The sequence below is a fragment of the Anabrus simplex genome, chromosome 1, assembly GCF_040414725.1.
Source record: "Anabrus simplex isolate iqAnaSimp1 chromosome 1, ASM4041472v1, whole genome shotgun sequence".
Classification (NCBI taxonomy): Eukaryota; Metazoa; Arthropoda; class Insecta; order Orthoptera; family Tettigoniidae; genus Anabrus; species Anabrus simplex.
The window spans coordinates 1,246,404,241-1,246,418,651 of record NC_090265.1 but is presented as its reverse complement, the minus strand read 5'-3'; the positions used below and the strand labels follow the sequence as shown (position 1 = coordinate 1,246,418,651).

Here is a 14,411-nt window from a genome sequence, read left to right as displayed (position 1 = left end):
AATGGTGGTATTCACCAAGGGTGTTATCATAAACTAGTGCACTTCTGGAGGCCTGACAATTGTGGAGTAAAAAGAAAGACCCACCCAAGTGACTGAGTGAAATGTACAAGTGGTAGCATACAATTGTTGTATACATTGTTGTATATTTTTTTCACCTAAGAACAGTATTATAAACTATATACCTGTACACAACTATTCACTATGAACTGGTGCTCCCTTTGTATATGTCATTTTTTAATTTACCTAAACATAAACATATTATATATAGCAAAACTTTTGCAAAAATAAATAATATAAACAAATTCAATATTTTTTTGGTCTTACACTTTTTGGATGATAAATAACAGCTTTAGTATCATCATCTTATTCCTTGTACTTTTGAGGATAATAGGGTGCACTGTTTATGTATGTATAACATGTCAACGATTTTTAACACAATTTATATGAAGAGTCTGCAGCACCAGTAAAATATCGCTGCCACTACAGGATAAATGACCGCCACTTCAAGGGTTAAAAGATTCAAGTTGCAAGATTGAATCAGTAGTCTTGCCATCCTCTTCATAAATCCTGATAACACGGCAACTAGACTACAATGATTGTGCAACAAAGAAAGCATACCATGAACCACCTATTGCTCGAATTGAGTATGCTGAGTTTATTATTATTATTATTATTATTATTATTATTATTATTATTATTATTATTATTATTATTATTATTATTGTTATTATTATTATTATTATTATTATTCAGTCACATACAGTGCAAGTTACTTTATTCATGTCGAACTAAAAGGTAAAAGTATTTTTCTCTGCCTAGGGGTACCAAGTAGCTAAATTCCTGTGATGACAGTTAATTGTACAATAATTTATTCTGAACAAATGTATTTTACCCTTAATACGGAAAAAATGTGTGGAAGAATTCTCACCTTTCTGTAAAATCAGCTAACGTAAGACCACCTTTTGACCATTGTATATGTAGAGGAGGGTACCCACTAGCATCACACGGGAGAACCACAGTGTCTCCTGCAGGTATTTTGGTCTCTTGATAAATATTTCCCATGCGTGGAGGCTCTGCAATAAAGGAAGTTATGTACAGGATGAAAATTGTCTCCAGGCTCTTGTGTCTACATGTAACAGAGGACCCTGTACAGAGCAAGAAATGCTAATAACATTTTTGCCGTTTGTTTAATATGTCATTTGAATCTGTAAGATTTTATAATTTTTGAAAAGCATTACATGCTTCCAAAAACACTTCTGTGGGTGTAGGCAGTAGAATACATCCACATTCTCTCATGTCTCTCATAAGAGGTAACTGAAAGGGGACCAGGGGCTCTCAACTTGGAAACATGGGTTGGTGAGTGCAATTCCCCTGGCTGGGTCTGACATTTTTCCACCTATGTCAGGCTCCTTACTTACTTTTCTGACCTCCCTCGATCAGAACTTGTACTTCCCTGAGCCCAACAGTATTAGGTTTGGGAGGCCTGGGGACTCTTTCATTTTCATGCCTTTTGTAGCTCTCCCCATTCTTTTACCAATGCCATTATTCTTGAGGCTAATGATAATGTAAAGTGTATGAAGATGTGGAGATTTTATTGTCCTTTGTTGTGGTTTCATGTTTGTCCCTGTCTCTTCTTTCTATTACTTCTTCCTACACTGAACTTTCATTCTGTTTACCCTGTTCCTGTTCTTTTTTTTTTTTTTTTTTTACGTTGCACCAACACAGATAGGTCTTATGGCGACGATGGGATAGGAAAGGACTAGGAGTGGGAGTGGGAAGGAAGTGACCATGGCCTCAATTAAGATACAGCCCCAGTATTTGCCTGGTGTGAAAATGGGAAACCACGGAAAACCATCTTCAGGGTTGCCGACAGTGGGGTTTGAACCCACTATCTCCCGAATGCAAGCTGATAGCTGCATGACCCAAACCGCACAGCCACTTGCTCAGTGTTCCTGTTCTTGTTCCTATTTTTCTATACATAACTAGTCTTGCTCTTTTACTGGTGGTATTAAAAAGTGCTGAATTCAATCAAACAAAGCAAAATCTGGAAGGAAGAGCAGCGGAATGATATGAAGTTTAAGGGAAAGAAATGTACCTACATAACAGAGATCTCAGAATTGATTATTTTTACCATGTTGGTCCATATTGACTTATATTCAAATCTCTATAGAACACTTTCCCGCCTTGTCAATACTTTACATATTTTATTATATTTAATTACCGTACATGTTTCGAGAGCCAACTACTCTCTTCTTCAGCGGTGCCAAACATTAATTAATCTTTGGACTTGGTGCATTGGTACAAATAGAACAATTATATATAAATCTTGAAATTGTTACAATATTTCTCTGTGTTTCATCTTTCACTTACTTACTAAATCATTTGTTACAGACTTTAAAGTAGAATTTTCAAATCATAAATAATAAAATCTATTAAATTAATCACTATATGTTAATTTTACGTCCTTATTTACATTTAAAATAAAATAGTTTCAATTCATAAAATAATAAATAACATCTATAAAGTTAGTCGTAAATAATATATAATAAAAAGCCAATTCGCAAAATAATAAATAACACCTATAAAGTTAGTCACTTTCTTAAAATATTTTCTGCTCTCTTCTTTTTCTTCTTTCCTTAAGTCTGCTATGTAATTCCGATACCTCACATGAATTAGAATTTCCTCCTCTTAATCCCATCCAATTCTTCATTTCATCTAATTTATCTACAAATTAAAGTGATGTAATATTGGTCTGAACCAAACAATATGTCCTCCTTGCTGTCAAAGACCTTATGGGGCGAGCTGCTACTATGCTGCCGGTTACGTGATGACCACGCTAACTACTTTTATAATCGTCAAATTCTTCGGTTCGATTGGTTGCCAAATTTAATTATGAACAAAATATTATTGCACTGGTCTGAATAAACAAACATGTTCTTGCTCTCTGCTGTCATTGACTCATTCAGGACAAATATTTTATTTAACACGCTGCTACTTGTCGCTATGCTGCCGGTTACGTAATTTTTAACAGAGATCTCATCGCCATAAGACCTATTTGTGTTGGTGCGACGTAAAACAAATAGCAAAAAAAATATATATAACAGAGATGTGCAGTATTCTTATACTGTGCTTGGGCAACAGGCAGATGATGATATAGATATAACTTAGTATTGTAGCATCGTTATAAATTATTTTATATTTTCATATAATAACACCAATAAATTACATGTACTTCTTGAATTATTTTGTACTTAATTGATTTCTAGTTAAATTAAAATTGATCTGAAACTCGTAGGGAGGAAACAAATAATAATGAATCAAGTGTTACTGTCAAAAATAAGTAAAGAAGAATGTAAACTAATAGCTATCCAAAAATGTAATTATTCATAATTATTTTCATTATTTATGCTTACCAACTCCACTTATAGCAAGTCTGACTAGCATTTCCCGTGCTCCAAAGCTATTTTGAGCAGTTACAAAGTAACTACCTCGATCTTCATATTTTGCTCCTGAAAAGAGATAAGTACAAAAAACCAGCAAGCATTAAGTAGACTGCCTTTTGGATTAATGACTCGTGGGTTTTAAATAGGACATATTTACATCAATAATGCTTATGCACAAGTCGGTGATGAATGAAAACAGTGCTTAATGCAAACATTTTATAGATGTTTGGAGTGCTCTTGAATTGAATAGAAATCCTGCAAGAAAACTGTAACCTTATTTTAAAGATTCAGTATATTTTAATATTTTTAATAGAATTACACAGAACATCATTTAATGAAACACCTCCATGAAATAACTCTATTTTTTACATATTTTTGTGGCAGATGCACTTGAGTATAAATTATTCTCATGCTTAGATAGGAAGGTGTTCATTTTTAGTTTGTCTGAAAGATATCTTCATTGGCCCTGTTTCACTTAACAAATAAAAGGATAGTAGAAACTGATGTAATTGGCAGGGGAGGGTTTTTTGAACTACTGGTACCTTTAACTCAAAACAACTTATATCTGTGTTTTTTCTTTTTTAATTTTCTTAGTGAAATATAAAATCTTACAAAAGTTTTTAAACATACTATTGTTATGCCTGCAAAACCAGCTATGTGGAGTTATTTACAAAAAATGGGTTTTGTGTATCAATGGGCACAGGTTACCGACCAGAATTGCTCCTTAAAATGGTCTATGTGAATCTTGCATAGTATTGGCTGTGGAGACATTTGAACAGCTCTGGCCATGTGAATATACATAGCCAGATGGTTGAGGTGCTGGCCTTTTGACTCCAACTTGGCAGGTTAGATTCTGGCTCAGTCCGGTGGTATTTGAAGGTGCTCAAATACATCAGCCTCGTGTCAGTAGATTTATTAGCATGTAAAAGAACTACTGCAGGACAAAATTCCAGCACCTCAGCGTCTCCAAAAACTATCGAAATGTAATTAGTGGAACAGTAAAATAATAACATCATTATTATTGAATATGCATAAAACTTTGCTTGCAAAAACGGCCATGTGGAACTTTTTTTACAAAGTCATTTTTGACATCTAGTAATGCAACATATTCTACATATGGCCAGTTTTGTATGCAGTGAAGCACTTAATTCAAATTGTAATTAGAGAGATGCTGATGGGATTGTTGTACGACTATTCAAAAAGATATTCTACAGGTGTTCTGCTCAGTAGGAATCTGTAAGCCATGGAAAGTACAGGAGAATGTTTTGTGAAGTTAGCGCTTGAAATTCAAGCAAACAAAGATGCAGCAGCAGGATATTCTAATGTGACTTTAGAAAATTGTGCAATTATTTTGCTATATTGGTATGTAAAGAAAAATTGCATTGTCAAATGAATTATGAGTTAACTACTGATAAGTTAACTAGTCTATGTTATTGTTTACCTTCCACTATCACTCACATGTATGGATAATGTACAGCACAGAGGTTATTAATACAAATTTCTCTTTTAAGCAATTTAACCAAGCAAACTTAGTTTAATTTGAATTTTACAGGCAACTATAATGCTGTGCGAGCACAAGATAATGTCAGCACAACAATAAGTTCTGTATGTTACTGTTGAAAGTACCTGCAAACTGCCATTCACTAGTGTTATCAGTGGCATTAATGTCATTAGTGGCAATAGTAATCTAATTTGAATTTGAATTTTACAGGCAACTATAATGCTGTGCAAGCACAAGATAATGTCAACACAACAATAAGTTCTGTATGTTACTGTTGAAAGTACCAGCAATCTACCAGTCACTAATGTTATCAGTGGCATTCATGTCATTAGTGGCGATAGTAATCTACCAGTAACTAATGTTACATCTGACAGATGCACTGACATATGCTATGGTAATGGCAGTACAAATGTTTGAAACTGTGGCTGGAGTTGGGACAGCTGTGGGGAAAAGACGGAAAAATGTATTTTGTTGTTTCAAAATTTGCTTATAAAACTGTATAAAATATCTCCTTTGAGGAAACGAACACAGGACTTATTGTTTGGAAGATTTTGCTTATGATGTTGTGTAAGATATTATTTTTGGATCTATGAAGAAAAGAAATTATGAACCTTAATGAAGTGTAATAATATTTTTAAACAAATTTTTGGGCTGTACAAAATTATTATTATTATTATTATTATTAATATGTGAAATTTTTGTTGTAACTGGTATCTGCAAGCTTTAGTATTTTACTTGTGAAACAGACTATACTGCCACGTGCCGTTAGTGGCGCAATGGGTGTTGCATAAGATAATTTTTTCAAACATAAATTCCCAGATATGAAGAGAACTCTAACTGATAGGAATAAAAACAAATGTAATTGGTGAATGTGAAAGTCTGGAGTAAAATTCTATTGCCTGACTGGTCACCTCGAGAGTTGTACCATTCCTGGCTTCTTGCTCCTTAGTGGGAGTGAGGCTTGTATAAAATTGGCTCGTGAACTTCAGGGAGGTTTTTAGCTTAGGGATGAAGGAATAAAAGGAAGAGTTCATAGAAACTTCTTTCTTATACTCAACAAGGTTAAAGAAAACAGTCTTCAATACTTGGTTGAAAGAAGTTAATATTGGAAAAGGTCGAAGAAGAACTGCTACCGATGATAAAATGAATGAAGAGATTGGAGGAAAACTGAGAAGGAAATCCCAGAGGACACAGAAACTAAGAAGAGGAAGCTGAAATCATATTCTGTATTGAAATAATTTGAACCATTTCTTGAGGCACCCAGTCACTATTGCTGAGCAACATCTCCCAGATCTATGTGGAATCTGAAGTTAGATCTCTAAACCAGTAGCACGAGATCTATAAGGAGTGCTGCTATGAAACACTTTATGGTTTCAGATATCAAACTACACAGCATATTTTATAGTATACACTTTTACAGTGGCGTATGCTGGGATCAAGATATGGACTACCACTAGACTTAGGTTAACCAGGTTACCCCATTTCGATGGTTGGTTTAGTGAACGTCAAGCCTTCAGCGTTTTGAGCTGCAGCCAATAGCCAACAGAGAAACCTGCTGTGTTGTGAAAGCTGCTTCAGAAGCTACTGCCCTGGCCTCTGCTACTGCCAATGCTCAACCCTTGAACAGTGGAGGTGGTAGCCTAAGGTTTAGCAAATTAAAGTCCGGTTTTGTGGCTAAATGGATAGAATGCTTGCCTTTCATCCGATGGCCCCGGATCAATTTTCAGAATCAACCCCCTCATAGTGTTAATTCCCCTGGCCTGAGGACTGGTTGTATATGACATCTTCGCCATTCAGTTTACCCTCATTCGGACACCACCAAGCTTATACAAATGCCATGCACCATCATGATTATTATTATTATTATTATTATTATTATTATTATTATTATTATTATTATTATTATTATTATTATTATTATTATTATTATTATTATTATTATTATTATTATTATTATATATAATTTGCTGGGGCCATCAAGGACCACGTTAAGTCTTGTTGCATTTGACACTGAACTTGGCCTTCTTTAGAGCCCAAATTTCCCTCATTCTTTGTGAGTGGGCCTGCTTACGCTCCTTTGTCCAAGGGGCTCGGTTGCTCGTCTCGGTTTAGCCCGTTCGTCAATATTTTCTTGTGGAAGAGATCTCTGTTAAGGGCTTCTTCAGCTGAGATATGTAGCATTTTCAGGTCTTCTTTGGTATTTCTAAACCAGGGAATTGTGGTTTTTGGGTTTGAATCAAAAAAATGAAAGATTTCTTCAGTTAACTTTCTTCCGTCCATTCTTTTCAGATGACCGTAAAATCATGCCCATCTTTTTCCGATTGTGTCGGTAATTTTCTCTTATTTTGCTGTAGACTTCCTTGTTGGATCTCTTTTGGTGGATTCCATTTCTGTACTTTGATCCCAAGATTCCTCTCATAATTTAGCATTCTCTTTTCTCCAGTTCTTCAAGGAGTCCTTTGTTGGCATTTAGAGACAGGGTTTCGGCTGCATATAGAACTACTGGCTTCAGAACTGTTTCATAGTGACATATCTTGGTGTTTTGGGAAAGGCATTTTTTGTTGTAGATTGTGCGGGATGTTTGGTAGGCTATTTCCAGTTTGCGTACTCGCTCCTGAAGTGCTTCTTTGTCCAGTCCATTTTTCATGATGATCTCACCCAGATATTTGAATTTGTCTACTCGGGTTATGTCCCCGTATTTTGTATGGAGTTTTGGTGGAGCCTCTTTGATGTTAGTCATTACTCCTGTTTTCTCAAACGATATCTGCAAACCAGTTTGTTCGGCAATTTCCTTTAAAATTTCAACTTGAGCTCTAGTGGTTTCTATGTCGTTTGAGAGAACAGCAATATCATCGGCAAATGCTAAGCAGTCTGTTGCAATCCCCTTGGATTTGGTTCTTATTCTCAATGGACTGTAGTTGGGTTCCTGTAATCTCACCCGCCAGGTTCTGATGATCTTTTCAAGAACACAGTTCAAGAGTATCGGGGATAGCCTATCACCTTTAGGACTCCTGTTTTGATGTCAAAGGAATGCGAGAGACATCCGTGGAACTTCACCTTGGATTTTGTATCGGTCAGGGTGGCTCTAATTAAGCCCAGCAGTTTCAAATCAATTCCAAATTAATTTAAGATGTTTAGCAGGACTTCCCGGTCAATGGAGTCGTACGCTTTCTTAAAGTCCACAAAGACAGACACATACTGCTTGGACCTTAGTGTACAATATCTGATGATCATTTTGAGATTTTGGATCTGTTCAGCTGTTGAGCGACCTTTTCTGAACCCTCCTTGGTATTCACCTATTTGATGTTCGACTTGTGCTTCCAAACGCTCCAGGATGGCAAGTGATAGAATTTTGTAAGTTACGGGTAGCAAAGATATTCCTCTGTAGTTGTTGATGTTCTTCATGCTGCCTTTTTTGTGTAATGGATGGATCAAAGCTATTTTCCAATCTTCGGGTAGGGTCTCCTTGTTCCAAATTTCTTCTATTTGCTTTTGCAAGATATCAAGTGATTCCTCTGGGACATATTTCCATAGTTCTGCTACTACTGAGTCTTCCCCCGGTGCTTTGTTATTTTTGAGATGGGCAATGTGGCGCTTGATTTCATCTCTGTCGGGTGGTCTGGAATCTGGGTACCTGAGTAAGGGTTCCTTGGTCTCAATGGCGCTTTGCGGTTTAGAGCAATTAAGTAAATTCTTGAAGTAATCTACCAGAATGCTGCAATTTTCTTAATTTGACGTCGCCAATGTGCCGTCCTTTCGCTCAAAGCATAGAGATGGTGGTTTATAGCCAGTGAGTTTGCGTTTGAAGGCTCTGTAGTACTCTCTGCTTTCATTCTTCCTAAAGTTTTGTTCTATCTTTTCAATGAGAGATTTTTCGTATTTACGTTTCTCAGTTCTGAACACCCTAGTTGCTTGGGCACGTTGGGTTTTGTAGGTTTCCCAATCATTTTCTGATTTCGTAGAGTAGTACTGTTTCCACGCATTGAGTCTTTCTTGGAGGACTAATTCGCAGGTACTATTCCACCAGGCATGCTTTTTGCTTCTCTTGATTTCTGCAACGTCTTGGGCGGCCGCAACAAGGAGACTTTTGGCGTTGTTAAAGTCACAGTCATTTGGTCTAGCCTTCTCCTGGAACTCCTCGACCCTTTGCCGAAGTTTATCATTGTCGATCTGTTTGGTTGTCTTCCTTGTGTTTGCGGGAATTGGTTTGAATTTGATAAGAGACATATAATGATCTGAGGCCACATCGATGCCTTTCGTTACCTTGACATTCATAATCTCAGGGCTGTTTCTCCTGGAGATTGCAACATGATCAATTTGGAACTCTCCGAGAGCTTGGACAGGAGAACGCCAAGTCATTTGCTTTCTGGGTAGATGGCGAAAGTGGGTCGACATGACCTGCAGGTTTTGATTTTCGCAAATGGACACCAGTCTTTTGCCGTTGGGATTGGTTCTTTTGTGAGCAGGGTAATTTCCTATAACTTTCTTGTACTTCTGTTCACGACCTAGTTGGGCATTGAAGTCACCCGAAAGAAGCTTGACATGGTGTTTGGGGATTTTGTTTAATTTTTCATCCAGTAGGTCCCAGAAATTATCAACTTCGTCTGGATCAGACTTGTTCTTATCGTTTGTAGGAGCATGTGCATTAACTAGGGCGTAGGTTTTGTTCGTGCATTTAATTGTGAGTATAGACAATCTGTCATTCACGGGTTCGAAATTTGCAAGCGATTTAAGGATCTTGGTTCTAACAGCAAACGCTGTTCCAAGCATCACAGCTCCATTGAGGATTCCTCTTTGCGCTTTGCTCTTGAAAAATCGGTAGCCTTCGGATTAAAAAATCTCTTCATCTGGGTACCTTGTTTCCTGTAGGGCCATTATGGATATCTGATTTTCGTGAAGAGCTTTGGTGAGGGTTTCCAGCTTGCCAGTTTCTGTAAGTGAATTTATGTTGAAAGTTGCTAGAAAGGTTTTAGATTTTGGCCTGAGTTTTTGACTCTTCGGGGTACACCGAGACGCTCCGACTCGTCTCTTGCATGATATCGAGTCTCCCCCAGAATCCGAACGAGACTCGTGCGCCGTGGCGTTCGCGACAAGGGATTTATCCGAAGATTTACCCCCCGGGGTATGTTTCTTGAAATGTTGTGCCATCATGCTTTTTGACTTGACTTTGCTTTGGACGGGTACCCATCCTTTTACAACTAGGGTTGTTAGCCCTAGAGGTTGCCTCAAGATGTTTTCTGGCTTCTGGTCATTTACCAGTCTTCGCCGTAACCCTGGCAAGGGACCAGTTTTTTTTTTTCACAGTGGTATTTTATTTCCCTGCTACCCTCTGACTCTGCTGGCGGCAGAGCCAGTGAGCTTCCCCAATTCCAATGGGACGCACCCGATGGAGGTAACGGGTAAATCCCTACATGGGATTATTATTATTATTATTATTATTATTATTATTATTATTATTATTATTATTATTATTATTATTATTATTATTATTATTATTATTATTATTATTATTATTAAATACAACTCCTGAATTTTACAGCGGTCTTAGCCATCATTCACTGGTTTATTGGCTTCCTCGGGAGATTAGTGGTGGTGTCCACCCATGATCATGGGTTCGATTCCAACCAATAAAAGAGAACATGAAAGATTGCATTCTATTTTAGCAGATCTACCTAAAAAAAAGAAAAGTATATTACTTCTGCAGCGCTGCAATGTCTTCCTACAAGTATGTAAAAGTAAATGGAAGTGAAATACCAGCATTCTGTTATCTATATGATTAAGTCAGAAGTATGAGGTGAGGAAGTATATACGATGAGTAATGCATGGTTGATAGTTAGCAGTGGCGATCTGACGGACCGAAGCCTAGCCACCTCTCCTCCCTGGTCACCGCTCCTATACGATTTACAGCAGCAAGCCTCTCGGGGCGAGTAGAGGGGAGAGGGACGCGATATCAGTCTCCGATGTCTTGCTCTCAGAAATAAATGTTACGTTTTTTCTCACTGCTTTCAAGTTTTGTAAATAGAATAATGTGTCAGATGCTTACATTATAATGTGCTTTAGACTTCCATCATTCTCAGTTGAGGTTGGGATTCACCGATAGCCTTGGTAGCCCTCAGTATATGCCACTGCACTTTTACGATATACCTTAGCTCTACATGCACTTTGCTATGATTAAATGAATAGCACAATGAGTATTTATTAGAAAGGGAAGAACTGTCTATTGAGATGATGAAACTGGGAAAGAAATATGTTGAATATGAGATACAATTTATAAAATGTATATAGAACAGAGAACCAAGTGGTAACTCAACAAATGGTCAACAAGCAAACTGAAGAGAGGGAGGGAGAGAGAGAGAGAAAGATATCAATGTACCAAGCAAAGTAGCTATGCAGTATAGGTCAAGCAGCTATAAACTTATATTCAAGTGATGGAGGGCTTGAATCCCTCTGCCAGTTGTCCTTAAGATGGTTTTCTGTGGTTTCTCAACTTATTTTTTGTCTCTTTTTTTTCTTACATTACAGTCCACTATGAACCCTGGCCTCTTTCAAAATGTCCTTCCAGACATCACAATCTAGGGCCTTCCTTCTCCAGTTCATTATACCCATGAGGTTCAGATCTTTCTCTACTGACTGAAGTAATCCTAGTTTATTTCTTTAGGTCTTCCCACTATTATTTTACTTTCTGGAGTGGAAACCTTCTATAAGGATCATGATCTTGCATCCAAAAGATATTCCCTATCTCAGGCATCCCATTTTCTTTCCAGGCAAATGCTGTAGCTATATCTTAAAGAAGGCCATGGCTACCTCCCTTCTCAGTCTTAACCCTCTCCCACCCCACGATTGCTAAAAACCCTCCAGAGTTAAAACCTCTAAGAAAATTTTTAAAAGAGGTAAATGTTTCAATGAGTCAAGATACTTGTTATTCAGATGTGTCAAAATCTACTCTCTCTCTCTTTTTTTTTTTTTTTTTTTTACCTGTGCATCACCTTACAGAGTTCATAAGCTTACCATATGGTAGTGTTATAGCAAGGAACTTTTCCTGAGAGAATACAAAGAAGTTCCATTTTTTTTTTGCATTTTTATCTGCTCTAATGCCCTTTCTTAATATTGTACAGCAGTGTTTAAAAGAGCTAACCCACCTGGTGGCCGTAATCATTAAGGCATCAAGTATTTAAGGTCTGACACTGTGGTTAGCAGAGTACTGATCCCAGTAGGAAAGACAGAATGGTTTAGGAATAAGACTGGACTAAGACAGGGGAGTGTGCTGTCACCATTTTTGTTTATTATGGTCATGGACAAAATTGTAAAGGAAACAAAGGAAGCCTATGGAGATAAAGAGATGTAGATGATGTGATCTGGGGAAAGAACAGCAAAGAAGTGCAACAACAAATAGATATATTGAATGAAAAAATAGAGAAGTATGGCATGAAAATCAGTACAGAAAAAAGCAAGACTATGGTGATATTGAGAGGGAAAAGGCAAGGAAAGGGCACTGTGAAAATTGGAAGTCAGAGTCTGGAAATTAGGGACAGCTTTAAATACCTAGGAAGTGAATTAATGCAGAATCCTAGGGTGGAGATGAAAATAAGTAGGAGGATACAGCAGAGTAATACATTCCACCAAAGTGTAAGAAAACTTGTTTGTAGCACAGAAGTACTATGGAAAAGTAAAGAGATCATGTACAAAGTGTACTATGTACCCATACTGACTTATGCAGCTGAGACTTGGACTTTGACTAGCAGGCAAGAGAGTAGAATTCAATTCAGTGATATGAAATTCCTAAGAACTATGATAGGAAGACAAGGAAAGACAGAGTGAGAAATTAAGGTTTGGAAGGAAGTCGGGATAGGAAAGCTAAATGAGAGAGTTGAAAATAATAAACTAAGGTGGATTGGACATGTAAAAAGGATGGAGGAGAATAGAATTCCAAGACAGATGCTGAGGGCAAAGTGTGAGGGCAGGAGAGCAAGAGGAAGACCTAGAATAAGGTGGATTAAATCAGTGAAGAGCAGCATAAAAAGACAAAATTTAGACTGGGACAAGGTCATGGAAGAGGAAGATGGAGAAGTGCCATTAATACCCCGACCCGGCAGGAGCTGGTTAAGGGGAAATGATGATGATGATGATGACTGTGGTTAGCTAGTTCGAATCCCATTGGTCGAAAACATTTTCACCATCAGAATGTTGGCCAGCAGGGTAAGAGAGGTGGTGGTGATGTACAATTTCTAATCACTAGATTGCGTACCAAAATCCTGGATTCAATTCCAAATCTCTCCACAGTGTTCATATGAAGTGAGGGCATATGATGCTGTTGATGGTGATTCATCCTTCAGATGAGGATGTTAAGCTTTAAGCAGACCCCTTGGTGCTACTCGACAGGAGTAGGCTACATCAGAGCACCAGGTTTCACCCTCTCTCTTTAGTAGCACGTCATTAATTTCATCTCATTAACTCCTCTGCTGAGGTTGACGTTAGAAAGAGCATCCAGTCATTAAAACTTGCTTCAAAGATTCATCTCACTTCACACCCAATCCCGTAGAGAAATGGAATAGGTGTTGGACATAGTGTTTGAAAGAGTTTCCCATTTTAAATGTTGGATAAATATCAGATACAACTTCCTTTAAACCCCCTGTTTTACTTTGTATTATATTTATTATTACCTCATACAGCTTTCATAAGCTGGGTGCTTAGTAAAAAAGGAATGCACAAAGCCAACAGGAAATATACTATATTTTTAACTTTTGAGCTTTTGTATGAAGTGTTAGGAACCATGGATTTTAGTGTTTTGCTTGAACAAATTTTTATTTTGCAAACATTATCATATCATTAAAGATCTCTTTAAATATAATTTTATTACCTGAAATTGTGAGAGTACAGGATTTCTCAGTTGAGAAACGAGTTGGATCTAATTCTTTCCCATCTAGGCGTTGCCAAATTATTTCTGGCTTTGGATTGCCATGAACATCACAGGGAATGGAACCATTGCTGTTGAAAGGAATATCAGCATCTGGAATATACATAATAGTCATGTAAAATTATATTAATAATTTTATGTCACTATTGCTAGCCTGGTGAAGCCCTTGTAAGGCAGAACACATCTGCCGTGTATGGGAAATTGCCTAATAGTGTGGTGAACGGTAGTGTTCTGTATGGTGTGAGAGTTGCAGGGATGTTGGAGACAGCAGAAACACCCAGTGCCTGAGACAAACGACATAACTGTTTAAGATCAAACTCTCTCAACCCGGCTGGGAATCAAACCTGGGGCGCCAATGACTGAAGGCACTGACCACTCACCCATGGAGCTGGATACTAAAATTAATAGTATTTGTATGGCCAATCCTGAGGGCCTATTACATCAGCAGATAGGCTCATAACAATTAAACTGTTAATGGCAACATACTGACCTCAATGAGATTTTTGGTCAAACTAGACTATTGTCTTGAAACCTATTTTCACAGACTAGTTTG

The 14,411-nt window shown here is 37.4% G+C and overlaps 1 protein-coding gene across 1 annotated transcript in view; it reads right to left on the bottom strand.

Moving 5' to 3' along the window:
- LOC136877961 (hemicentin-1-like) overlaps nt 1-14,411 on the bottom strand; it is a 153,463-nt gene that overhangs the window by 19,531 nt on the left and 119,521 nt on the right. The window contains exons 13-15 of the mRNA XM_068225723.1: nt 13,802-13,951; nt 3,414-3,509; nt 929-1,073 (exon numbers count right to left, since the gene is read on the bottom strand). Of these exons, the coding sequence (XP_068081824.1) occupies nt 929-1,073; nt 3,414-3,509; nt 13,802-13,951 (391 nt within the window). The remainder of the gene's footprint in view (nt 1-928; nt 1,074-3,413; nt 3,510-13,801; nt 13,952-14,411) is intronic.